The sequence below is a fragment of the Condylura cristata genome, unplaced genomic scaffold (assembly GCF_000260355.1).
Source record: "Condylura cristata isolate star-nosed mole 26May11 unplaced genomic scaffold, ConCri1.0 scaffold00006, whole genome shotgun sequence".
Lineage (NCBI taxonomy): Eukaryota > Metazoa > Chordata > Mammalia > Eulipotyphla > Talpidae > Condylura > Condylura cristata.
In genome coordinates this window covers 13,259,567-13,287,196 of record NW_004567107.1, presented here as the reverse complement: position 1 = coordinate 13,287,196, position 27,630 = coordinate 13,259,567, and the positions used below count along the sequence as shown (strand labels likewise).

Here is a 27,630-nt window from a genome sequence, read left to right as displayed (position 1 = left end):
GTTGATGTTGAGTTGTCATATCAGACTGAGGAATTGCACTTTCCTTCATCTCTGCCCTTGTTGGAGTAAATAGAATTTGGGCCTTTTTTTCTTCTGAGGAGAAGTTAGTTTATTCCTTAGAAATATAATCTACAACTTTGTTTATTCCAGCTCTGGTCTCGTAGTTTCTTTGAGTTTTAAAATGGGCAAGTTCACTTCAAATGTGGCCTGAGGTGGTCCTGACTATAATTATTCACTGTGGGCTTCACCCACGAATCTACGAATCCAACTTTATAACCACTCTACTGTCCTCCCAGACTTCCCTCCCTTCCTTTCTCTCTTTCTCCTTTTCTTCCTCCCCACCTTCCTTTTTCTTCTCCTCATTCCTGTCCCTCCCAGCTAGTTACCCACCTATTCATCCATTCACTCATCCTTTCATCTCTGCACCCTACTTTCCTTTCATCCATGCCCTCATTCATCTGTCCCTCTGCTGTCCATGTAATCATCTACTTACTAAACTGTGCGTGGGCTGGGGCAAGTTAGGAGACTCTAGTTCTTGAGCTTGGGCCACCATGTGTCCTTGGAAAAAAATCCCGAGAGGCAGCTTCACTGACCCCTTTGCTTCCCCCCTGGAGTACAATTTGAAAGCCCCACTTCAGAAATTGAAAAGTACTCTGAAATAATTAAAGTCTTGGCCTGTATGGTTATATAATTGTCAGTATTCCCAGTCGGGCTTGGACTCTGGAACCACACTACTGGAGGCTGCTTTATCAACTTATTTTAGATCAATAACAGCTTATACCCTTAGGTTTTTATTGCTGATGGGATCAGTAGAGAATGAGAAACAGAGGCAGGACTCTGTGAAAGGACAGGAGGTTTCCTAAGGGAGCTGCTAGTCACTGGGCCCACAACCCCTGAAGCCCTTGTGATTGTCAGCCATCATAATCTGCCTGTGCCCCTGACCGTGTCATCTGCAGGAAGCCCTCATGGTACGGGGTTGTTTCAGTTCCTGAAGCATTTTCGACATGTACCTATCATATTCCCACTCGCCTTGTAAAACAAGCATTTTCATTTAATACAGTGAGGTCTTTGTATTCTCAACAACAAACACATGGTCTAAGACTCACGGACACAACCTGCCTTTTTCTCCAGCCCCTCCCCCACCCCCCCTTCTCTGTTCACCCTTACAAAACCCAATGTCAGCAGAAATATCTGTTTACAAACAAGGGCTCCAGGAGAACAGTATCAGTAGCTCAAACAAACCTCCAAATCATGCCCTGCTCTGTTTTTGAAGTCCTGGTGCATAGTGTGTATCACTGACTGCAGCTTTCATGGAAGGCGAGCTGCCTTTCCATCTCTCTCTCTCTCTCTCATGTCTGGCTTCCTCTGACTCCTTCTGTTTATTCATTAAAACCATGAAGAGCCTGGACTGAATAGGCAGCCAAAGCTGGCCTGGGCCTTGTGGCTCTCTGGGAAATAGAGTCCACACACACAGTTGCTTGCCAATAGCAAAACTGACCCAGGCACAACCAGACTGGTGTCACCTGAAGCAAAAACTCGTTAAAGAAGGCTTATGAACTGGTGGATAGGTAGTCATGTGATGCTCATGAAACTCTCAGTCATGTTCTCTAGACTGTCACAAGGGGCTCTTTTGCCCTTGAACTTGTGTCTATTGTAGCTCCCTCTTACCTACACGTTGCCATTCCAGTAACTAACAGATTTAGTACGTAACATGTGCTAGACACTGTTTCGAGTGACTTTGTATGATTTACTCTTTAATTCTCATAGTGACCCTCTGAAGTAGGTTCTATTATACGCCTAGTCTTCCAGATGCAAGAACTGAGGTATAGGAGCTAAGTAGCTATAGTCCCAGGTCACAGCAGCCAGGGAAGTGTGGGATCAGTCCCCAGGGCCCATGTTCTAATAACTCCCCTCTAGTTCAAGGGAGTTAGTACCTTAACTTCACATTTAACCTCCTCCCCAAACATTACTTCCTACTATAACTTTTCCAAGTTCCTCATATCAGGTTCCTCAACCGTAACAATGCTGGCATTTGGAACAGGTAGCTCCTTGTCGTGGTTGTGTGTGCATGTAGGGTGTTCAGCAGCACTCATGCCTCTACCCACTAGTGCAGTAACTGGCCCTCCTTCCTAATTGTAGTGATAAAAAAAAAAAAAAAAAGTCTGCAGAGAAATTACCAAATGTCCCTGGGGAGGAAATCTCCACTATTTGAGAACCATTGACCTAACGTGGATTCCTTTTGCTCAAGAGAATTATACGTTATTCCTTGAACATATATTCCCTTGTCTGTACCTTTTCACATTTGATTTCCCTGTTGACCTTACAGTGTCCCGGCACCCTCCTCACCAGCCTTCTCTATTCCAGAGGCTTTCAGTTCCTCAATGTCTTTAACAGCCAGAGACGAAATATTAGTTTGTCTGAATAACTAAGCTGCTTGTTTTTATGCTTTTGTTTAAAATACAGTCTCCCCTTGCAAACTTTCCTTTAAAATCCCCTAAAGATTCCACAAAAGTCTTAAGAGCACAATTCACTCTATGTATTCAATGATTGTTCATTGAGTCAACTATCTGTCAGGTCCCAGACAAAGCACCTAGAGTCTGAAGTCAAGGGATATACTACAGTAGGTCTTCAAGAGTTTATGTGGTTGACTCTTCAAGCTGAAACGAGCCTACAGATCAACTCTTCGCCCACTTCTAATTGATTATTTAGGGAAACCAAACACCAGAAGGCAGATGATATTAGTGAAGGTCAACTAATAACCACACTCAAGACTGCATTAGACCATCCTCCACGTAATAGAACAAAATTTAAATAGGAACAACAAATAAATAGGATTTCTTCATTGAGAGACTTACAGAGCACCTATGAATCATAATTCAGAGCTTTATAACAAATACTAAAATAATAGAAAATTTCTGAAAAGTCTACAGCCTTCTTTCCTCAAAGTTTTCCTCACATTCCACCCTTTTCACTATTCTGAGGGCCATATGACTCCAGATTGCCAATGAGTGCAGACAGGAGTCTTGGTACATTACCTGTGACTTTCAGTCCTGTGACCCTATCAGTAAGGACGTCCTGAAATCCTGAGCCAGTAATCCCCACTCCCCATAGACTTGCTACCACAGTACCCACAAAATATCACCTATTGTGTATGGGATTAATTTCAGATTGTTTGTCATACCCTCTGCAATCTCGCCACAGTTAGTATTTACATTTGATTTCTCCTATGACTGTATGCACGCCCCAGTGCCATCCAGAACAAATGACCTCTCCACCGGCAGTCACCTTGCAGCAACTTCACCTTGCTCTGCAACTTTGCAGCTCTGCAGCCTTGCTCATGCTCCACCACCTAACAGGAGGTCTTTGCTTAGGCTCTTACCACTAAAGTCCTGTTCCTCACCCAAAGCTCAGGTCTCAGGCTTCTCTGAGCCTTCTTGTCAGAATCTAATGTTCTTTCTTCTGTGCAGGGTTAACTTGTTCTACTGGAACTTGCTCTATTGGCCTTCATTCACTCATTCTCTGATAATTTAAAACTTCCCCTTCATCCTTACACATTAGTTTCCCCTGGCTGGGCAGCATAACTTGGGAGTTAAGGACATAAATTCTTGAGTCTGATTATATGAGTTTGAATCCCAACTCTGCCTCTGGCCTGTGAGTTACTCAGACTTAGGAAAATTAATTTGTACTTCTCTGTATCTCAATTTTCCCAAAACCGGAAATAATAATACCTCCCCATTGGGAGTAGGAGGTGGGCTCAGTACCAGCACTCAGAAGACACTCCCCCGAGCCATGGGGGAGCAACTCCCGGTGGCATCAGAGTCATGAAGCTGGGATCTGCCCCTCTGGCTGGGTCCCTTCTTTATCTCCCTTACATCTCTGCCTGAAAGGCTCACCCCTGGCTGTGTGGGCCAGGATGAGGTGATGGAAGGCTCACCCGAGAGGATCTTTTGTTTCCAGAACTCAGCCCACACTGTCTGGGGTGCAGTTTTATATAACTTGTTGTGGGCCTGCGTCAGTTATGAAATCTACATCATTTGGCTCGCCCATGTGGGAACCTTCCTGTCCCACCCAGCTCCTTGGATTGGCTACAGGTGCTCTGGGCCTCCATCCCGATCTATTTTGTAGATGAGAATCTGAGGTTCAGAGATGCATCATCAGGCACAATCACCACAGTGCCGGGAACCCACAGTAATTTTAGGGGCCCATAAAAACGACTTAATTACTTTTAAAAGCAGAAGGGAAAAGTTAACATAATAATAGTTAATAAATAATAATGAATCCAGTCTCTTAGTTATATTGGTCATGCTATCAACACAATCATAAGCTGATTCTGTGCATTCATGATGGAAGGGAAAAGTGCCCAGGACTTTTCATGATGCAACCCTGTATGAAGAATTGCCCCCAAATCAAGAATGTTAAGAGACTATCAGGGCAAAAGTTCAAGTCTTAACACCCTCAATTTAAAAATTTTCCCCTAGGTTTTCAAGAAATTCCCTAGAACTTCTTTCACCATAGTCTTCTTCCACTTTGGGACCAGAGAGGGTGCAAGTTGCCTCGGGTCACACAGCTTAGTCATCCCAGCGTATCTTGCTACTACTTGTAATATTTACACAACCAACCCCAGTGGCCACTGTGGCCAGCCTCCCATTTTCTAGATGGAAAAAGCCTTCTTCAGGATGGACTGGTGCTTCAGTTTTCTGGAAAGAAATTTTTGCCTCTGAGGTTTGTCGAGTGAGCATAGAGAATGTCTTCAGACCGTCAGAATGACCCCAGAGTAGACTCCTGCAAGGCAGCTCCTGCATCAGCACCACTTAGTCAAGCAGATTCTGGCTTGTGCTAAGGCAACCTGCAAGGGTGGAAACTGCATGGATGCTCTTCCTCCTCCTCTTTCTCTCCTCTTTCTCCTCTTCTTTGTCCTTTTCTCCTTTCCATCTCCCACTTTCATTTTTAATTGGTGAATGTACCAGTGTCATAGACAATGTGTGACCAAGAGAGCAATGAGTCTTTATTTTAGAGAATAGTGTCAGAAAAGATCAAGTTTAATAGCACAAAAGAAGGGGAAAAATGCTAACTGATCCCAATTCCGTGGAAAAGGAACAGATATTTATCAGGGATATCAATAAAGAATATTGCTAGCACTTATCATGTACTATGCAAATAAGTATATCCTCTCATTCAATCCTCAAAGTGGCATTCTGGGGTTACTGTTCTCCTTTGCCCATGGCTACAAGCTAACAAGGGCAGATTTAAGGATCCAACAGGTGAGACTCTACATACTTCACATATGTATACGGTTATGTTGCCAGTGACCTGGGCCCAGTCCTGGTGCACCCACTGTCTTATTAGTTCTCCCTATAGTAGACAGAGGTAGGTTGTACCATCCCATCTTACAGATGAGAAGGCTGACACTTAGGGAGATACCCTGATTTTCCCAAGTCATGTGGTTAATGAAAGGGAAAGTCAGATCTGAATACACCTTTTTTGGTCTTTAAGACCCTGAACTTTCTGTGGGTGCTCAGCTGCTTACATAGGAGCAAAGGAAGCAAAGTAGAGAGAAACACAGATATACTGTGAGTCCTCAGAGCACTTTGAAATTCCATATGCATCTGAGTGTTAATGAAGCTTAGGGGTCTTTGAGACCCATAGCATGCTCTTGTTGACCTGGCCTTCCCTCTGGACAAACTTAGGTAGATAAAAAGAAAAAACATACACCTATCTACCTCCTTTCTCAACAGCAATGGGTAAAGTATAGAGGAAAAGAGTTTTTGACCCCAGGAGTACCCTTGGAAAAAGTGAGGCTCAGAGAAGTAGATGAACTCATCCAAGGCTACTCACCCAATAGCCAAATGCAATGTAAGCAGGCCCATGTGGTCAGAGGGCTTTCAAGTGTTGGCTCCCAGCAGAGAAAAAGAAATAGGTGAGACACAGACAATGCCACATGAGTGTTCATCTTACCATCCCGTGCAGTCTTGCAAAGGGAAACCTGCCCCCACATCTTTCACTGTACAGCCAACAAGGAAGAAATGCCCAACTTATCTGGACCTCTCTCTCTCTGGATGCTTCTGCATCTATTAAACACGGAGATAGAGATGGAGATCAGTGTCGCTTGGTACGAGTCTCCAGTCAGGTATGATTTATTGCAAGCCCTTCCATGGAAACTAAGCACAACCCTGTGAGTGAGGTGGGCCTGGAAATATTACAGGAGAGGAAGAGGGGTACCTTGTTCCCTGAGCCCCCAAACCTGCCTCTCTAAATAAGTTCTGCCATCCTGCCACATCAAGACAAAACATATAAGACCTTTAATGGAAGGGAACTTTAGTACAATTAGTGCACAATACAAAAAGACAAAAGAATATAGTTTCCAAATCAAGCACCCAAGGTTACTCATCCCCTCATGGGTAAATGTCCAGGGTAGGCCCAAAGCAAGGCCTGAAAGCCCACCACAAGCCGAAAGCACCTTCCAGTGAGGACACATGGAAAAGGGTTAGAAACAGTCAGGCAAGTCTGAGAGGAAAAGAGCAAATGAAAACCAAGATAAAAGCTGCTATGTCAGCTTCTCCAAGGGTCTTCCACCCACATCTGTTTCATCCCATCCAGGACCAAGAAACAAGAGCTTCTTCTTCACATGTCTCTCTGTTCCACGTGCCTCCTCCAGGTCTCCTCTGGCTCTTCATCCTGCTTCCTTCTTCTTCTCCTCTCAGCTTCCTTATTCTCTCAGCTTCTCCTCCCTGCTCACCCCACACTCCTTTGTGTGGAGTAGGGAACCTGGAACCTCCCCTTTCCTTAGGGACCACCCTTTTACAGAAGGAGGATGATGCCAGGAGAGACATCTCCTAGGTACCTACCTCAGTGACATCCCAAACTTCCTCCCAGCGCCTGGTGCTGCTGAGCCCTCCAGGGTCGTTTTGGTGGCCCTCCCCCTCCCCCACCCCACCCCCCACAGTGAACCAAGTGCAGGGACCTTGGGTCCACTTAACCCATATCTGTCTGTTTTAATCACTCTCCTCTGGACAGATAAAAGCGTTCCATAGGATTGCTCTCTCAAGCATTCCTCTGTGACTTTGCTAACAGACATTAAATCATGGAAGGGAAAACAAAAGAAAACAAAAAGGGGATTAGCGCCAACATTTGGCTTTTAATTTTTTTAGCCTCCTGAAAGAAACCCAATTGTTGACCTAAATTCCCCCTTTTACGCCTTCATCCTCTCACCTCTGCGTGTGTTTTCCTAGAAAATGTCCTTAAATTATTCACCTGGAAGTGCCTTCCTCCCCTACCCTCTCCCACCACTTTGCATCTCCCACAGTAAAAGCCAAGATGGGTGTCAGAAGGGCCAGGAGCTCAGGATCCCAGGGAGTCTGAGGTGGATGGGACCTCTGTGGCCGCCTGTGGTCACCGCCTATCTCGTAGGACAGGGAGGTGAGGCAGTCCAGCTGCTTCCAGTGATGCACAGCACAATTGGGCTGAGCTGGAATGTCTTCCATCCTAAGGTTCTTACCTTGACTGTGGACTAGGGTTATTCCCATGAAGGAAAACATCCTGGAGGGGATGTGAATTCACCACTTTCAAGCTTGGGAGCCTCCTGGGGGACATCACTTGGCTTCTGTTTACCTCAGTTCCCTTCTCCATCAAAGGAATATCAGGAGCTCCCCCTCTCACAGGGCGGTTGGGATGTGTCACCATGGAGGTCTCTGCTGTGCAGAACACTGCCACACAAAGGCTTTCAATAGTCATTTGTTGGTACAATCATAATTTATTAGAAAATGCATTTTGTTACCAGCAGAAATGGCCTGAGTAGAATTTTCTCTCCTCCCATGTGCTCTCTCCCAATAAGAGGAAAGCAAAAAATAATACAAACTTGATATAGATTGTCATTCTTTGCTCATTCTCCTCCTTTGATGGTGATGAAAGAAAGTCAGAGGTTAGCAAAGCTGTTTCTGTGTTGAGTTCAGCCATTCCAGGAAAACATCCTAGGGAACACACACACATACACACATAGGCAGGCAATGGGGGGAGGGGATTGCTAGGGACCTTTCATTTGTTGGGGGAACTGAATTTGAAATCAGGAGTCTTAAAGCACAGTCTTTAGTACCTTGGTCCTTGGTGACCTTGGACAGGTGGTCTCACCTCTCTGAATCTCAGTTTCCTTGTCTGTTATAGCAGGGTGTTGTGAGGACTCTCTGCTACACACTGACATAGACCACCTCATTCTCAGTTCACCACGGGCACTTGGGAGTTCCAAACTGGAAGCACAGAAGCGCTCTTCTCTCTGTGCAATGTGCCCTCTCTATGGTACCCACACCCCCAGTGACTGTCCTGCAGCTATACTGTACTCTTCTTACACTACAGTTGAGTAAACTGAGGCAGTGTATCATAGGCTGAGGATCTAAACTGGGCACTAGGCAAGAGCAGATGGGGAAGACTTAGGGACATTTTGGAGGGGGAGAAATCTTGTAGGATGATGGTATTATGATTTGCTCAGTTTACCATAGCAAAGCACCCCAGACTGGATGACTCCATTGACAGACAGTTCTAGAGGTTTCTTCTGAGACATCTTCCTTGACTTATAGTTGGCTATCTTTTCCCAAAGTCCTAGTTTCCATGATGCACCAGTTATGTTGGGTCAGGGTGCACCTGACACCCTGAGGACCCCTCTGGCACTTGATTATTACTGTAAAGACCCTCTCTCCAAAATTATCACATTCTGAGTTTCTGAGGGTGGGTGAGGGCTTCCATATATAAATTTGGGGAAACACAATTCTATCATAAGAAAGGCCAGAGACAGCCAAGATTGAGCCAGAAACACTAAACACAAAGACCATCACAGCCTAGACTCTGGATGAGAAACCAGTAGGCAGAGAGGTGATGATGGCTGTCTTGCTGCAGGGGCAGATCTGGAAGGAAAGCCTTCTGATCTCCAGGTTCATGAAAATGTTAGGATCCAGTGAGTGGGGTGAACCAAGTGAAATAGGTTAAGCACCAGTAGTAAAACCACGGATTCTTAATCACGTGTTTTAAGGCTCAGGAGGAAGAATGATGGGGAAAAGCAGCTTCCTGGCATGCTGTTCAGTTCAGCTTGCTCAAGTTGGCACCGAGTCAGTATTTCTGAGGGGTCATATCTTCAACAACCCAGAGTAAGGTGGTGGGTTAAAGTGGGCGCTTAACCCAGGAATATGATTAGGAACCTGGCCAGAGAAGCTTGTAGGCTTGGATTCTAAGATTCATCACCCTGGGTAAACCACCTCCTCTGTCTTCATTTCTCTGAAAATCATCTGTGCTGCTAGTTGCATTGTGAAGCCTAAGTGAGCAACACCCAGTAGTTAGCAGGTTCTAAATAAAGGGTAATGTGCTCTTCTAAAGAATGCAGCAATATTTTTTACTTGCGATGACATATTCTATGTACCTACAAGTGTGTTGGGTGGGGGCACCTAGGTCATTTCTGTGTCTGGACTGTTATAAACGGTGCTGCTATAGACAGAGGCGTGCAGGTTTCCTTTCAAATGAGTGCTTTGTGTTTGTTGACTAGGTGTGGAATTGTAGGTCCTGTGGCAGATCCATTTTTTGTGATTTGAGGATCTTTCACACTGTTTCTATAGGGGCTGCTTCTTACATCCCCACCATTTAAGACCAGGCACTTCCTCACTGGCCTGTGATGGGCTCTTCACTGTAGCTGACAGCATGCTCATGTCAGTCAGGTATAGGCTGGACAAGCTTATGACTGTGCCTCCCATCCGCCACGTGGGGTACGTCCTCTGGGGCATACCTTCAGTACCACACAGGTGGTGGTGAAGGCATTTCAGTGCTTCAGAAGTTCAGAAGGGAACATTTACCCAGAGGAAATCACACACAGGTGAGGGGTCCTCACCTGCGAGAGTTGGGAATGATGTGAGGCATCCCATTCAAACCAACACCTCCTTCTTACAAGGAGTCATTCTATCAGGGAACACAAGAGCTCAGAAGTCGTAGTGTGTGACCATGCCATTAGAACCCCTCCTTTGATAGAGAGGGAGATGAGGTCAGGCAGCATTCTGGGTGGTGTGGCTTGCCCTAGACAAGGTCACCCAGCAAGCGGGTCTCAGGTTTCTGGTTCTAGGCTGGTGAAATAGCAGTATCTCCCTTCCAGTGTCCTGATGGATGACTAAGACTACTGTTGATTAAGTTATTTTCGTATAGAAATAAATTGCCATCATCACTACCCACCCGCACCCCTACTAAAGTGATTTCCTCTGGCCACTAACACTCTAGGTACATATTCCCTCCTGAAGTTCTGAAGCCACTGCTTCAAGGTTCTCATTTCCCTTAATGTGTTTCCTCTTGGCTGCACTGAAAGCTTTCTCTTGCCCTTCCTCTCTGCCTCCTAGGGCTAAGCCACCTCTTTAGTCCTCTGCTCTGTGTCAGAGTCTGGCTTTTCTCACTGTTTCCCTCTTCTCTCTCAACTGCAAACAGGGGTGGCCTGAGCCCAGGTCCCCAGCCCCAGGAAGGTTCTGAACTGAGGGCACCCTACAGATGTGTAAACATTTTACCTTGCTCACCCTGCTAGTTGCCTTCCAAAGGCAACAGGAAAACCAGGGGCTAAGAGAGCCACTAACAAAATAAAAACCTGCAGAGAGGGGCAAAAGGTACAAGGGGAAAAGATACCATTTCAGATGTTAATTTTCTCATTAGAAGATTTTTCTGTTTAAGGAGGAGGAGTTTGGCCCAGGAGAGGAGGAGAAGGTGGGCTGAGAGGTGGGTTGCAGGGGCACCAGGTTGGGGACCCTGGAATCCTCTGTTCTCAGTGATTCCCATTGCCAGTGGCAACAGAAAGCTGTGAGGCAGTTCCTTCCAAATTGGGAGCCAGAGGTCTTGCTTTGGAGGGGGTCCATGGTGAAGTAGCTTCTGACAGTCTCCTAACAACTGCTAAACCAGCAGGGATCTATGATTTCTAAGGAAGGTTTGCCAACACCTTTCAGGACTTGAGCTTTTTTGAGCCTTCTACTTTGTCAACTCTGTACACCAGGTGAGATGCCTTCAGGGTACTTTCTCTCTGAGGTCTTTGGTTTCCAGTTACTTCCTGTTTTCATCCTTGACATCACTCCAGCATCTTAAAAATGAACCCCCATTTGGATGGTGCTGTAGGCCAATGATAGTATGTACACCCACTGTCTTTTAGATATGGTGGCATACTTACAGGATACAGATGAGGAGGGTCCACAGAGATGGAGTGATTTTGCCCCAGATGTGTGGCTTGTGGTGGCTGTCACTACAAATCAAAGCAGAGTACCCTGACAGGACCCCCAAAAGCCTAGTCTTTCTTTCTTATCAAGAACACAGTCTGTCTTCTGAGTCTCCCAGTTCTTTACCATCGGAGCTATAAATCAGTGTGCTTGGTTCTGTCACAGTCTCTCTATTCTCCCCCCCACACTATTTAGAACATTTCATGAGACGCTGACTGAGTGCCTTATACATGGTCTGATGCAGGGTATTGGGTCAGGTTCAGACAGCCAGGCGAGTCTCACCCTCGAGACGCATACTTTGTAAGGAGGGCTCCAAAACCAAGAGCAGTGTCTAGTTTTCTAAAAGTAAAATATGCCCCCGAGGAACACGACCCTCCTTCCCAGGGTATCAAGGAAAGCTTCATGGAAGAGGTGGCTTCTATGTTAGCCATTAAGACACATGGGATCATAGAAAAGCAGTCTTGGACTGACCATGTTCTGGACACATTCATTTGTTCCCTTTGTTTCAAGATGGAGACCCACACTCCAGAGGAGCTTTGGTGTTTGGCTAAGGCTGCCTGGTCTTAGAAAGCAGGTTGACTTTGTGAGCAGATTCTGGCTTTTACTTGAAGAACTGCTGGGGGTGAAGTAGGGGAGTAGTATAGGCGGACTTAGATGTTCAGCCAAAACTGCCAGGCACATTGGTTGCTAACAGAGATGCACACAAATTTTAAGGCCCCCAGCATCCATAAAGGAGAAAAAACTGTGTGGGCCTCCTCTATTGATTTTTGCTCAAAGCTCCCCATGCTCATTTTGATGAACACTGATGGCAGATGCACAAAGTTATGGTGACCGCAACAATTCTCCAGCTGAAAGTAGGGGCTAGCTGTCCTTCTAAATGAGCATCTTTTATCCATTCTCCTATCCTTCTCTTTCTCCTCCCACCTGGCCTCATACATCATCAGACACCGAAATTACACTCTTAATTGGAAAGTCCTCTTCCCCATCCAATGCCTTTGTCTGTGCCAAGGACACTGGGCATATTCCAGAAAGGCTGGGAAATGGGGGTTGGTTAGATAATTAGATCCAGAGAGAATCTGTTAAGCGACTTACTGGGGTTCCCAGAGTCTGGCTTGGAACTTTCCCAGACACCCAACAAAAGCTCAGCAGCACCCCCACGCCCAGGCCCATGGTGTCATCACTGCCTCTGGTAGTAGAGTTAGTGTGCAGGACAGTGGACCCCGGAGGCTGATGGCTATGGAGTCCTTGTAGCAACCACCTGACCTTCATTCAACCCATCTCTTTACTGCCTTGCAGTTCCATTTCCTCTTCTGTTAAATGAGAAACTTGATACTACCAGTTTGGGGGTGTAACATGGGTTATATGCACTAATACCTTAACTGACCTTCATACCACACCTGACCTGCACAGACTTTTGGTCGATTTTACTTGCTATTTACTACCATGTAGGAGTCCCCAAATCTTTTTATGTTGAGAATATTCACTTTTCTAAAAAGTGCCATTAGTGTTACAAAAAAAAGGAACTGAGTTGGGTCTCAAGAAATTTGTCAATGACTCTGTGTAACCTGGCAAATGCCTGTTGCTTGGGCCTCACTGTTAGGAGGTATTGACCTATGAAAATGTCCCCAGCTCAGATAATAAGGGGTCTGCCTTTCGGGGGGTGGGCATAAGTGTCAGGGTCAGCCAGGCCTCCTGTAAGAGACAGAAGCACTGGCTTTACAGCCCTCAGTCCCTGCCTCCTTCCTCAACACTCACACTCCTGGTCACTTGGTGACTGCTTATGACTGATGCGCTGTCCAAGTTACAGTGACTCTAATGAGGACATTCCCTCCAAACCAGCATTTTATATTCATTATCATCTCCTTTGTTTTCCCTTTCACTCTTACGTTGGCCTACATGTAAGATATTCTCTTGATTAGAAGTTCCTGCCTCTGCCCCCCCCCAACCCACACACACACACACACACACACAAAACCCTGCCAAGAGTTTTGCAGAAATAAAAGGTCTGTAGATTGTAATTGTTGTTTTGGCCATGTCTTAGTTCTCTTTTTTCACTCTACGTTGGCCTACATGTAAGATATTCTCTTGATTAGAAGTTCCTGCCTCTGCCCCCCCCCCAACCCACACACACACACACACACACACAACCCTGCCAAGAGTTTTGCAGAAATAAAAGGTCTGTAGATTGTAATTGTTGTTTTGGCCATGTCTTAGTTCTCTTTGGCTCAAGTATTCACTCTGCAAGCAAAAATCAGTTTGTGTGCTCCTATTCAAAACCAGTAAAGGTCTAATGCTAGGGTGACAGTGTTGGTGAGAGTCCACTCACCCCAACTCAGTGCCCCCCTCAGTGCCACCAGCCCTTGCTTGCCCTTGGCCCATGGGGTGGTCCCAGAGGCACCACTAGGAGCTGCCAGCGCCCTGACAAGCACAGTGTGAAAGCCAGTGGTCTAGCACTTCCTGGTGGAAATTTTATCAGAGAGAAATAACCCCCGCTTCCATCCTTTATTTATTCCTCTTTCTCTTTTGGGGCCACATAGGGCTGTATGACAAATGTTCTTATACCTCGCGTGACCGAGGATGGGTCGTGGGCATTCACACCGTCAGTGACCAAGGCAACAGAGACCCACGCTACTTTTTCTCCTTGAAGACAGACCGGGCTCGGCAGGTGACCACCATCAATGCCCACCGCAGCTACCTCCCAGGCCAGTGGGTCCACCTTGCTGCCACCTACGATGGGCGGCTGATGAAACTCTACGTGAACGGAGCCCAGGTGGCAACCTCTGGAGATCAGGTGGGCGGCCTGTTCAGCCCACTGACCCAGAAATGTAAAGTGCTCATGTTGGGGGGCAGCGCACTGAACCACAACTACCGGGGCTACATCGAGCGCTTCAGTCTGTGGAAGGTGGCCAGGACGCAGCGGGAGGTCCTGCTGGACATGGCTGCCCACGGCCTCCAACCGCCTCTACCTCAGCTCCTCCTCCAGGAGAACTGGGACAACCTGAAGCATGCCTGGTCTCCTATGAAGGACGGCAACATCCCCCAGGTGGACCTCAGCGCTGCCCACAGCTTCCTGCTGGACACCAACCTGGAGCCCCCGTTGTGCGGGCAGACGCTGTGCGACAACCCCGAGGTCATCGCCAGCTACAACCAGCTGCCACGCTTCCGCCAGCCTAAGGTGGTGCGCTACCGGGTGGTCAACCTGCACGAGGACGGCCGCGAGCAGCCCACCGTCAGCCGCCAGCAGATTGACTTCCAGCACCAGCAGCTGGCCGAGGCCTTCAAGCACTACAACATCTCCTGGGAGCTGGAGGTGCTGGAGGTGAGCAACTCCTCGCTGCGCCACCGCCTCATCCTGGCAAACTGCGACATAAGCAAGATCGGGGACGAGAACTGTGACCCCGAGTGCAACCACACGCTGACTGGCCACGACGGCGGCGATTGCCGCCACCTGCGCCACCCCGCCTTCACCAAGAAGCAGCAGAATGGGCTGTGTGACATGGACTGCAACTACGAGCGCTTCAACTTCGACGGCGGGGAGTGCTGTGACCCTGCCATCACCGATGTCACCAAGACCTGCTTCGACCCTGACTCGCCACACAGGTAAGGCCTCATGGGCAGGTGATGCTGGTGGAGAGAGCTGTGTGCGTCCCCCCTGCTCCCCCCCCACACACACACCTTCTGTAGGCCACGCCTCTGAGGCCCTTGGAAGTAACGGGAATGTTGGAGGTCGCACAGCAGCCTGGCAACCTAGACGCAGGTCCTCACCGGCTACAGGAGCAAGTAGAATCGTTACAGAAATAGGTGGTGGGTGCTGTGTGTGAGCTACAAAACCTTGACTTCTCGGAGCTCAGTCTAAATTGGGGGACCTGCGCTGAAAGCAAATATCTGCTGCCCCAGAGTTGTAGAGCAGGTTTGAGCCAGACCCTGGGGTACGGGTCCCTCACCATCACGGTGACGTTAACTTTGTATTAGTTAAGCAAAATGTAAAATCCAGTTCCTGAGTGACGCTAGCCACAGCTCAAGGACTAAGTGGCCACGTGGGGCTGTCCGCCCATCCTGGTCAGAGCAGGTGGGAGCTCTTCTGATCTTTGGGGGCTCTCTTCTGGGGACTGGGCAGTAAGCTGGGGCCAGTGGGGGCCACACATCTTGGTTCAGACCTGAGCTCTGCTAGTTCCATTTTTTAGAAGCTGCTTCTTGACTGTAAGATGAAATCACAGTGGCTCCTACTTTGTTGCGCGGCTCTGGGCATTAACTGAGGGAGGGTCAGGAAAGGACATTTTCTTGAAGTAACTAGCCTGGTATTGCCTCTCCTGGACTCGTGATTCCCCTAACACTGTGAGGGTGCTGTGGGGGTGGGGGCGGGGGGACATCTTGTCTCGAGAGGTGGACTTGTGGCCTGAACAGCTCAGAAAGTCTCAAGTGTGGTTTGGACATTGGGATTGAGTTGGAGAGGATGGAGGGCACGCCAGACAGAGAGAGGTACTTTGTAGGGAGGGTAGGAAAGGGGACTTTCTGTGTACTGCTTCCCACAGCTCTCCAGTCCGACTAGCCACCCCAAAGGGACACCAAAGGTGAATCCGAGGGCGATCTCTCTTAGATGTGAGCCCCAGAGCGGCAAGTTCCAAGCCAGAGTAGCAGTCAGCATCCACTTTCCTGTTTTTCCCCGATTCGTGCTGAACTTTTCCATTCTGTCCAGCACACAGGACCCTGGACTTGCTGATGGCTCCAGCACATGTGCTGACCTCTGCAGCTTTCCTGCTGACTCTTCTCTTTATGTCTCTCTCAAAAGAGCAAGGGCCTCTCATGCACAGACAAAATACCTACATGCAAAGGAATGACGATGCTGACAGGAGAATGTCGTACCTGGCAGCCAGCCAGAAAGCACGTCAGCTCTCCTGGCACCAGGCGTGCCCCTGGACTCTCACCTTGGCTCAGAGGCGTGAGCAGCCCATGTGTGAAGAAGCCTTAGCGTGTGGCCAGTTCCTCCCAGGTCACGGTGCACTTTCATCTCTGCTCTCATGTGGGCTTTGACGGAACTTGGCAGGGAAGAAAGACAGGGGTTAGCATTTGCATTTGACTGATAGGGAAATAGAGCAGCCTAAGCATGAAGTGATTTGGTCAAGGTCACAGATCAGGAAATGCATGCACTCAGCTAAGCCACAAATGCAAGTCTTCTGAGATTCATCTGGGGTGGACTGTACTGAGCTAGACTTCCAGGAAGCCTCTGGGCCCAAACAGGGTGGGTGTGAGGAAGGGCAAAGGGCACATGTCACTGGAAGTCATTCAGCCATGTGTATAGCCATTCATTTATTCACTCATTCCATCATTCATGCAACATGTGTTTGCAGCACTATTTGCTGAAAGAAATTCAGGACCCAAAAAGATGAAGGGATTTATCCAAGGTCACTCAGCTATTCAGTGGAGAACTTCAGTTCTGACCCAGGTCATACCCCAGGTCCCCACCGAAGGGGGGTGTTTTTACGTCTGAGGGCCAAGAGTTAAAGTTAAAAGGGAGGGCTCACGGGCATGGCAGCTTTCCTGGAGCCTCGAGAGATTGCTGCTGTGTGTTTTGGGTCAGCACGAGGACAGAGTTGTTGATGTGACGGGGCACTGGGGCCCCAGGCCCCAGATACCTCTCAGTCCACATCCGGAATTGCAGCTCCAGTGGACCCCTCTGTCCACAGTGACAGGACTGCACACCCAGAATGTCTGTGGGTGACCGTGAGCACTCCCTCCCGGGCCTGTTCGCTCACAGGGAAAGCCATGTACCCTGGGCAGCCTGTCATCTCCTGACAGGGCGGGGGTTGCAGGTTTCAGCTGAACCAGCTCTCTTGTGTGCAGGGAGAAACCTGTGGAAGTTTGTGAGGCTGATGCTTGCATTGTGACTTAAAAAAAGGAAGGGAGGGCAAGAGGGAAAAAGAAAGGAGAGAAGGATAGAATGGAGGGGAGAGGTAGGAACCTGAAGTGGAAGGAGTAAAAATGTGTTTGACATCATCTAGGTGATTCTAAAGAAGCAGCTGGATTTCTTGCCCACCCAGGGTGCACCAACACTTGTCTGCCTCCCCCGGCATGGATATTTTAATGACTTCCTGGTTTATAGTGGGGGAGGACCTTGGTTTGGTTTTATCCTATGTGTGCAAAACCAAAACTTTGGTAATATACAACAAAATTGAAATAAAATGAAAAACCCTCAAGAATGGTGCGGCTGTATCTGAATTCTCTAGATGTATCTAAAGACATACTCTCCACAGTGCTTATGCCACCTACTTGGAGTAGCTCTGATTAAAATCAGTCATTCTGACGATTGCTGAGCAGTTCTCTCAAGTAGATGAAGATCCACCTGCAGTAACGCAGCTGGGAAGACCAGTGAGGGCCATCAGAGAAGTACCATTTCCTTCCACACATTATCCTCAGTCTTCCTCTAATAGTCCTCAGACCCCTAGCCCGTGTTCTCAGGAATTCATGAGTTATGGGAGAAGACATCAGAACAGTGTCAACTGTCAGTGTCAATTTCCTTGGCTCTCACTGGGTCCAAAACCCTCACCCAGGCCAAGGCTCCATGGTGGCAACTGGGGGCTGAGGGCACAGGACTCTCACCACCAGTCACCTGCTAGGGCACAGCTTTCCAGAACTACCCTGATGTCTGCCAGCCACAGATGCCTGCCCGTAGAGTCTGTCCTCACTCTGCTCCCCAACTCACCCTGAGAGCTTGGGATTAAGAAATGGCAGAGTGAGTTTGGAAGAGAGAGTTAGCTATAGCCTTGGGCTTCCATGAACCACAACAGCACTCCTCGCCTCCATATCAGGAGGAGCAGCCAACTGGAGTCATGCCCAAAGTAAGGGCCTGTGCTGGTGAGGGGGTTGGGGGCCAAGGCATGGCGCTATTTCATGTTTGTCCCACTGAGAAAATTTCCCACAAGATCATGACCACAGGCCAGGCACATGCTCTTCAAGCCTCCCAAGACCCTGCTCTTTGGGGTTATGGGTTCTCAGTCATGGCTGGACCATAACAGAAGGCAGCTATGAGCTGAGTGACATGATGTCATCCTCCATCAGAATGGTCTTTCTAGGGGACCTTCCTCTACAGGTGGTGAGCACCCCCTCACCTGTGGCATGCTCAGTAGGCTGTAGCTGGAATCTGGCACTGGTGGGCAAAGTAACCTTGGTGCTGTTGGAGTTGACCCCTGCATAACCCAGCTAATGGCCAGTACCTTATTCCAGGGGAACCACGCAGTGACTTCTGATATCCTCTTTAATGGGCATTTATTTGGGCATCTCTAACTCTGCCAGCTGCTCTTCTATCACAGAGTATGTGACAGTGAATAGGACATGTTCCATTTTACTGGAAGAGTCATAGACAAACCCAGAACTCTGATCTTGGGCTTTAGGGACACACAATGGGACATGTACGAGGCAGGAGGTGTGTGGGTGGCCGCCTGGGAATCTGGAGGGAGACTTGTGTCCTGCATCAGTCAGCATCCTGGCAGGATACAGAGGGCACTTTCAAACAGAGTAATCAAAGAGAGGTGATTTTGAAGGAGAGGGTACTTTCCACAGTGTGAGCAAGACGAGGGCAACCCAGCAGGTCACAGTGAGCACCAGTGGTTGTCTGGATGGAAGCGTGCCTGACCTACAAGCGTCCTGCCAGCGGGAGCCGGGAGAGCGCCTTCCACGTCCTCCTCCTCCTGCCAGTGCTTCCCGCTGGGTGAACCAAACTGGGAAAGGAGCATGTCCATGCAGCTTAGAGAGGGCAGCCTCCCAAAGCAGAGGGTGGGGACGGATCAGCAGGTGGGAAATGTCCAAACACCGGGAGGGCCATCCAAGCTGAGGGCAAGGCGTAAACAAGACTGAGACACGAATAAGAGGTGAGGACAGGGCGAGGGCGGATTTGGACAATGGACAGACCTTAAGTGCAGCTGGGGCCCAGGCCACAGCAGATGAGGCCTTAATTTCTCTCACAGAAAACTCTGATGTCAAGCTCAGTCCTTTCTCTTTCCCTCCCTCTCTCCAGCTCTCCCTCCCTTTCTTCCTTCTTCCCATCCTTAGCTTTCTCCTACCCTTCCTCTTGGCTTCCCTCCATCCCTCCCTTCCTTCCTGTTTTTCTTCTCTTCTCTCAATAAATATTTGCTGGCTGCCCCTGTGCGCTGGCCCAGTCCCCTTCGAAGCTCAGCATCTAGTGGGTAAGAACAGGCAAATACACCACACACACCATTGCCATCACTGGGGTGAGCCAGGAGAAGCAGTCTGTGTGTGCAGATGGCTAGTTAGAAAAAGACAGTCCAGATGAAGCACGGCCGTTCTCTCCAGTGGTGGAAATGGTCCAGGTAGGCAGAGCTTCATGGCTGCTGTTTGAGATAACTACATACAGAGCTGTCAAAAAGCACATCACACGTCTTTTTATAAATAAAATGAAAACCTGGTTAATAATAGAAATGTCCCATGTCAGGAAGTCCAGGATCAGTTGACACCCCAGGCTGTCCACAGACTGCCACAAAGGATGTTACAGCAAACCCACTGGGTTCCTGTGTGGCCCGTCCAAGCCGCAAGTTGTGGTGCTGTTAGGTGAACTTCACCTTTGTCCACGAGTGTAGATTCACATGGACTAGGACAGATGGATCAACAGAACTTCATTATACACTGTCGGCTCATTGGGAAACATTGTCTTTGTGTTCTTTTTGTTACTCTTTTTAATGTAGCAGGAACAGTGTCACTTTTTATTTGGGGGGGAGGCAAGTGGACATGGTTGGCAGGCTTTGAGAAGAACAGCACTAAGTCTCAAAGCTCTCTGACCCCTGCGGCCTGATTTTTTTCCCTCTGCCCTTGTCAGGGGCCATTCCATGGGTTGTCTTCATGACTGGAGCCCTTCACTTCTTTTCTAGAACAGTCTCACAAAACATACATTTCCTTTTCTCGAGTTACCTGCAGGTCTCGAGTTACCTCAGGAACTCCAGTGGAAAGAGCATTAGAATAGCCCACGTCCTTCCTACAGCAGACACAGAGCCTGAGCTCGTAAGAGGGGCAGCTGAGAGGGGGCTGAGCTGTGATTCAGACTTGAGCTCTTCCTTCTGGTCCCACAGTATTTCAGAACCCCGTGTGTGGCTTCTGTATCTTAGAAACTAGCGATTGGCAATATTTGCATTTTGCATGGTCTTATTCCCACCCCATCACCTGTATTTAAGATGCTTCAATACCAGGGTCCAAGACATCAAGACATAAACTCTGTTGGCAGTGCTTGCCAGCTGTGGTTTCATGACATTTTGTTACAGTCATTCAAATAATGGCGAAAAGACTGATGGCTATTTCCAAATCAACCACACAGATCGTAAGGCTTACATGAGCTCTGAGGAAAGACTGTGGTTTGGAGAATTTAGGAAGATTTTCTGGTGGAGAAGGCCCACCATTGGCTCCCAACAGTGCCAGGCTTCATAATGATAGCAAAGAGCTGGACTAGGGCAAAGGCTTGAGGTGGGAAGGTATTGGGTAATCTGCTAGGGACTCTGAGCAAGTAATGCCACAGCGGTATTTCAGGTTGTAGACCTCATAGGGAAGAGGTAGAATGAAAGAGTGCAGCCCTGATTTAGCTCTGCAGTGTTTGGCAAGTCTCAGAATCTCTCTGAGCCTCCATTTCCACATCTATGGCAAGGGAATAATAATAATATCTGCCCGCCTGCATCACACAGTTGCCTTGAGGGTCACATAAAATAATATCCCAGAAAGAGTTCTGGGAAGAGTTAACCCGCATGTAGATGAAAGAAGGCATTGTTATTCTTGCAGTGACTTTGTTCACTCATTTCCAGTAATCATGTAAGAGAAATTGCGTGGAATTTTATAATCAGAATATCAGAGTTTATTTAACGTGACTAATATTCATTAAAGCAATAACAGGAGTCAGGCTGAGAGTAGTGGAAAAATGATGCGTGCTGGAGACTCACCAGGGATGGAGTCTTGGTTCCATTCTTCATTAACTGCCTGACCTTGGCCCATTTCTCAATAAGAGTCACTGGTTTCTCATGAACAAATATTGGGTGAGAAAGGCAATCCGATGGCGTGTCTTCAAACCTACACATGAAGTACATGTAAAATGCCTGGCACATCGCAGGACTTGAGGAGATGTTCCCTCCCCTCTGGGCACATGTGGATTCCTCCTTGTCGGTCTTGTTTTGTGGACACTGCCTTCCTGAAGGCTCACACAAAAGGCCTGGATGCAACTTCAGTACACACATTGAGGACATTTACCCAGATTCTTTCATTCTCAAATACTATTTTTTAAGGGCAGGCCACAGAATCACTTATCAAACTCATGGAGCATCACACTAATATATTTTGAAAATGACTTGAATGCCTAACTGTGTTAGAGGACGTATGGAACAAGCCCAGGCAGTGTTGGGATGGGTCATTATGGGTGGCAGGCTTGTTGGGTTGAAGTGCTTCTATTTTCCCATTCTCACCAGCACAAATGCCTGCTGGAATGTAGGATGTACCATTCATCTGGGCCCACTGGACACACAGTCCAGTTTTCTCTGATGTTGTCTGGGTGTCTCTCATGTTCTCCAGCTGAACAAAGACCACCTGCATTCTGAGACACCATCTGTCACCCTTGTGCACAGTGACCTTAGTCTTTAACAGCAGAATAGTGGGGTGAATGGAGAGCAAAGGAACTTCTCAGAACCCTTAAAGATGAGTGCAATGAGCTCAAAACAGTGACCTTTGAGAAGCAGTGGATTCTCACATAGTCTAGCAAATAAATAAGCATACAACTTTTAGACACATTGCACATTTGAGTCAAACCACTTAATATTTCTGTGACCTTAAACAAGTCTCTTCCTTTGTCAAAGACTCACTTAAGTCCTGAGCAAAATCAAAGATGAAAGTAGCACAGTCTACCGCCTTGGGAGATTTGGAGGATTTGATGAGATGATACACAGTCAGCCCTTTAGAACCGCAGCTGGCACTTAATGGTGACTCAGAATAAACACACTCGATATGTGTGTTGTTGGGGATTTTCCATCTCTGGAAAAATCTGCCCTCTTGTGCTCCTCTCCTCATTTCCAGCTCCCTCTCCATCCCAGGCCCCTCACTAGAACCTTGGGGTTGGCATGGGAATTAGAAAATACCTACTCGCTCCCTACTACCAAAGTCCCTTTTTCCTTGCCCCCTGCCCTCCTGGTTCCATTGTTCAAAGATTTTCTTTCCTCCAAAAGCCTTGCACATACTAAATGCTAATGTATTTACTTCCCCTAGAGATAAGCACCCCAAATCACTAAGTCTGTGCCTTCCAGCAAGAAAGAAAAGGCATGCCGAGTCCCTGGAATGGGTTCACTGTGTGCCTCTCCCATGTCCAAGGGAAGGAGCTGGAAGCCAATGTGCACCCATCCCCATACTCGACACCAAGCCAGCAGAGTGACAGGTGAACACGGCGCCTCTCTGCCTGGGATTCTGGCAGCAGGCAGCTGACTCCCAGTGCTCATGGAGGACAGACAGCTGGACCTCTGCTCAGGCCCCCCAGCATGCTGAGGTCAAGGTGCTGCCTCCATCACCCCTTCTAGGTATGCCTTTCCAGCTCAGGCTTCCTGAATGGTCAGCACTCTGGGTGCCCTTTCCAAGAAGCTCAGCAGGAGGCACTGTGCTTTTCCACCCTGGGCTTGGTGTAGTCAGTACGTTTATTTCAACTTGTGTCCACTGACCACCCTGACAGCCTCAGAGCTTGATCAGATGCCCTTCCAGGTTAGGGAACAAAGCAATGGGTGGGGAGAGTAAGGGATGGTAGAACCAATAGACTGTGTGTTTTGTGTCAGGGAAACACAGTTCTCTATACTGATTATGGTTCAGCTGTCCGAGCTCACAATTGAGCTGTGAGAGGACACTTCCACGTGTGCTTTCTGGAAATCTCCAACTGGTACACACAGTAGTGGGTTTGCTTGCATCAGTTAAACAGGCTTCCATTCTCTCCACTCCCTCACCCCCCTGTTTTTTGGCAGGGCATCTCCTTCCTGTCTTTCTCCTTCCCTCTTTGCTTTCTTTCTTTCCTTTCCTATCTTCTAGGCTGTTTTTGGTGGTCTTCCACTGAAAGGGGATTGCTGTCTTCACTGCAAGCTCCTCATGTTGGTGATTCCCACCTTTTTGGAGTTCAGACAGACAGCCAGCTGCACCTCATAGCCCTGAGCTTGACTTCTGATTACTGACCTGTTTTTATAGTCACAGAGGGCAGTGGTGACGACAGTACCACAAAAGCGTGGAGTAGCTCAGGAACTTACAGAGGTTGGAAAAGAGACATGAGGGAGAGTTCTTTCCCATGAGGATTCATGGTAGAAAAACACAGTGGCTTGGCAAAGCATGAGGAAGGAAGTGACTAGATCTTTCCAGTAACTTCCTACCCAGTCACTTCTGTAATTTCAGATTCTTCATCTGTAAAATGGGAGGATTTGGGGTGAATATTTCTACAGGTCTATTCCTGCTCAAACATTTTCAAATGAGATGATAGAATCCTAGTTCCAGATTTGTGGGACCAGGGCTGTCATACAACTGGGATGAGGGGACATAATAAGGTGGAGATAGTGCCATGTATTAGTCCCAGGAGGCAACCAAGGAAATAGGAGAGAGTCCCGGCCTTCCCTGTCTTTCCCAGCCCCTTTATCTAATTGAGTCTGATGTATTCAGAGTAGCAGTGAAGGAATAATTATACTCTCTGACCAGCTGAAAGAATCTTGTTCACGTTACTCAGCCGCCACAGCAGACTAATGGTGGTACCACCTTGGGCAGTCTGCATGTCTGCTATTTTATCTTCCCTCAGGCCCCGAACGTGGCATCCTCTTTCCAAAAATCAATTTGAATTTAATTCTGCTTTCGAGAGTCTCACATACAATGTCATGGGTTCCAGCATTATTTTTCCATACTTGAACTGTTAGCTTGTCACATGACCCTTTGAAAGCCATCTCTTTTTGAACGTAATGAAAAACCCAAATTTAGATAAGTTTCTCAACTTGTTCAAGGTCATCCAATGAGATCTGCATCTCGTGTAACAACTGTGCACTTCTAACTTTAGATAAATCTGTTATTTGCTCACGGGTCGGTGGATTTTATTTATTTTTATGGGGCCACAGTCCAGACAAAAATCCAGAAGTTGCTATATTGACACATATGATGATGTTGTTTGTGATTCATCCTTTATACTTCCCAAGCATAGTATTGCTTAGTTATGTGCTTTGTATGGCTAAAAATTAGTGCCAAACTTGCAGAGTTTACCTAGAACACTGTGGCTGCTGCAACTTACGAAGGCAAAGTGATTTGTCTTTATTTAATTGTGTTTCAAGTGTAAGAAAAACCACAGAGCTGTCGATGAGCTGTGTGTACTCTGCTCCATGTGGTCAGTTGTATTATTTATCAATTGTGGTTTTGATCCTCATAGAAGAAAGTGAGGTGTTAGGAAGAGATAGCTGTGGCCAGGGAACGCGTGCTTCTGTGGTGAAAATAAAAGTGTGAGGTGAGAGACTCACGTTACTTTTTGGCACTTCTGGACACTCGGCCACACTTGAAGTGTGGCCTGTGCTGCTTACCAAGGGCTTCTTTATGCTTATTGTCTGTGTCTTAAAGTTCAGTAAGTGCTGAGTCCTTGGTACTCTCCAAGAGATTGTAGAACACCAGAACAGGTGTGTGTGTGTGTAGGGGATTTCAGTAATGAACATTTCACAAGGTAGGTATGGTTCTGCCCTCATGGAATTTCCTGCTGGAAGGTAAGTAGTTATGTGGGTAAGTGTCATTTCAGGTGCTGAGGGAGCCCAGAGGGTGGGTACTTGGCTCATCAGGTCAGTGTGGCTCCTCGGCTGAGTCCCGAAGGATGAGTCATGTTAACCAGCCAGCTGAGCCTGCCAGGAACCAGGTGTTCTGACACTTTGCCTTCTACCCTGGCAGTCGCTTAAAGCCATTTTTGAAAAGAAAACTGTGAAAAATAGGAGCTGAGTAGTTCCAAGTAAAATGTCTTCATTTTAAAGTAGTGTCCTTTATCCTGAGATTATTTTATTGTTTTCCTTTAGAACACTGCTCCATTTCGTTCGTATTACATCATATCAGGCCTTCACAAATGGTGGGGGTGTTCACCTTTGAGTACCTGATTATTCATTCAAATTAAAAATTTTCCTTTCACCTCGATTTTTTCTCATGCCCTCATGAACCTTTCCACTGGTCCACACTGCCTCTCTGAATCAGCACCTTCCTTTCCCTCATCTGCATCCTCAGGCCTCTTGAGCCCACCCACCGCCTGTCTCACTGTGACTCTGTGCAGCAGCAAATGGCACATGACTGATGTTCCAGGGGTTGGCCTTCCCTATGACTTTGCAGAGGGCCTGGCCCCAGCAACATGAGTCTGCAGGACCTTGAGTCCGGGAGACAGTCAGGAGAGCACGGACGCATAGAGCCTGAGAGTGAGACCGGACCCACTCCCGTAGATCAAGTGACCCACATCCGTTGTGTCAGCCTCCCTCCCACTTCGCCCTGCATCTCTGGCTCCTGTGCACAAGGTCTACCTTCCTTTAGGTCTTCCCATAGCTGCTCGCTCCCATGTCCGCTGCCAGTGGCTTCTCCTTCACTCTCTCCTCTAGTCCATCTTTTCCTCTAGAAAAGAAAGTTGTTTGAAAACCAGCAACTAGATTTTCTTATTCTTTGCCATAAAACCTGTTCAGGCCACTCTCCATTCTATATAACTTGTATACAAGGTCCTTCCTGGGGTGGGTGTTGCTTGTGAGGTCACCTGTGTCCGCAGCCTTACCTCCACACACTGCAGGGACACACTTCTCACATGTCCCTCCAGAACCCTCTGCTTTCTGCAACATCTGTCTTTTCCCCTACTTTGTCCAACCAAGGTTTATTCTTCACATGACAATCTCAGAGTGATCTTACCTTCATCTGCGTAATTCTCATTGCTCTGTGATCCATGGTGTTGAGCACCCAGATATCCTAAGAGCACTCAGATATCCTGGGAGAGGTGGTTAAGGGTCTGCACTATTGTGCCCAACAAGCTGGGTCCCTTATCCTGCCTCTGACACTTTCTCTCCTGGGAGAGGGGATCTTGGAGTAGTGTTACCTCAGGCAACCTTGATTCTGCCCCAGTAAATAGGGGATACTCATACTTAACACATAAGGATTTTGTAAAACTTCAAAGAGATACTATAAAAAAATACTTCAGCTGTGCCAGTATGCAATAAACTCCCCAAATGGTAGGTTTTATTAGTATTATCACATTATGTTGTGATCATCTGATAATTTGTCTTGCCTCCTTCATAAAACCGCTAGGTCTTTGATAATAAAAATTTCTCTTTCATATTTGTAGGTAGTATCAAGCATAAGACATAACTATATGATAGAATCTCAATAACTGTTGGGGATCAAAGAGGAAAAGGCTGAGTGAATGATGGACAGGGAGATAGGATGTTAAAGAAAGATTGAAGGAGGGAGGAGAGAGCGAGGCCAGGACTAATGTCTGATTCAAGAAATGAATAAAAGAATAATCATTTTTTTTTTCAATTGATTGGTGATTGGTGCTATTACTTTTTTCTTCCTGCGTACCCAGCTTCATTACAAAAGCTGTGACTTGGAAAACAAATTATTCAGGATTCTTAAAATTTAATAAACTACCCATGTCCTTTTTTTTTCCCCCTGGGCCTCTTCTCATAGCCACGAAAAGCAGATTTAGGCATTTTAGTTTCAGTGAAACTAAGCAGGAAAAGTAAGTCTGGGTGGATAGGGCCCTGGGATAAAATACAAAATCCAGGTTTTAGAACTGGTCACAGCTTGGAGAAAGCTTGTTATTTGCAACAAGGATAAGGATGCAATAAACATTCTGAGGTTTATCTTGCTTTAATGACTTGCCTAGAGTGGCTTTGATCTTTATATTTGATAATCACTTTCAAATGGTCTAGTGTGTTCATGGACTTGAGATGCTTCCTGGGAATGATGGGCTGCAATCAGAATCTGGAAGTGGGCAATGTTACAGGACTTGCTCTTGTCGTTGTCAAGAGTTGCTGAAACAGGGCAACTGCCCAGGACACGGCAAACGCAGTTATCAGTAAGGAAACCAGGGCTGGCAACAGGCACTGTGGCCAAGTTCGGGTTCCTGCAGCTTCGTGAGCAAGCTCCAAAGAGAACCAATGTATGTAGCACCTTTTCAGGACTTGAACACCCCTCTGGGCACATTCTCATATGCCACTTCCCTGACATTTCATGTATATTATGTATGTGTTATACATATATATAAATAACATATACATATATATGTCACATATGTATCACATATTATATATTAGTGCAATATAATGATATACATGTATATATATACATTGTATCTTACACAAAATATTTCATGAATTATTTGATGCATTTATTTCACAAATGCTTCAAAGTTCCATTAAAAAGACAATTTTGGGTG

The 27,630-nt window shown here is 47.2% G+C and overlaps 1 protein-coding gene across 1 annotated transcript in view; it reads left to right on the top strand.

Moving 5' to 3' along the window:
* Positions 1–27,630, top strand: part of PAPPA (pregnancy-associated plasma protein A, pappalysin 1) — a 223,581-nt gene that overhangs the window by 15,534 nt on the left and 180,417 nt on the right. The window contains exon 2 of the mRNA XM_012721479.1: positions 13,751–14,813. Coding sequence (XP_012576933.1) covers positions 13,957–14,813 — 857 coding nt within the window. The 5' untranslated portion in view covers positions 13,751–13,956. The remainder of the gene's footprint in view (positions 1–13,750; positions 14,814–27,630) is intronic.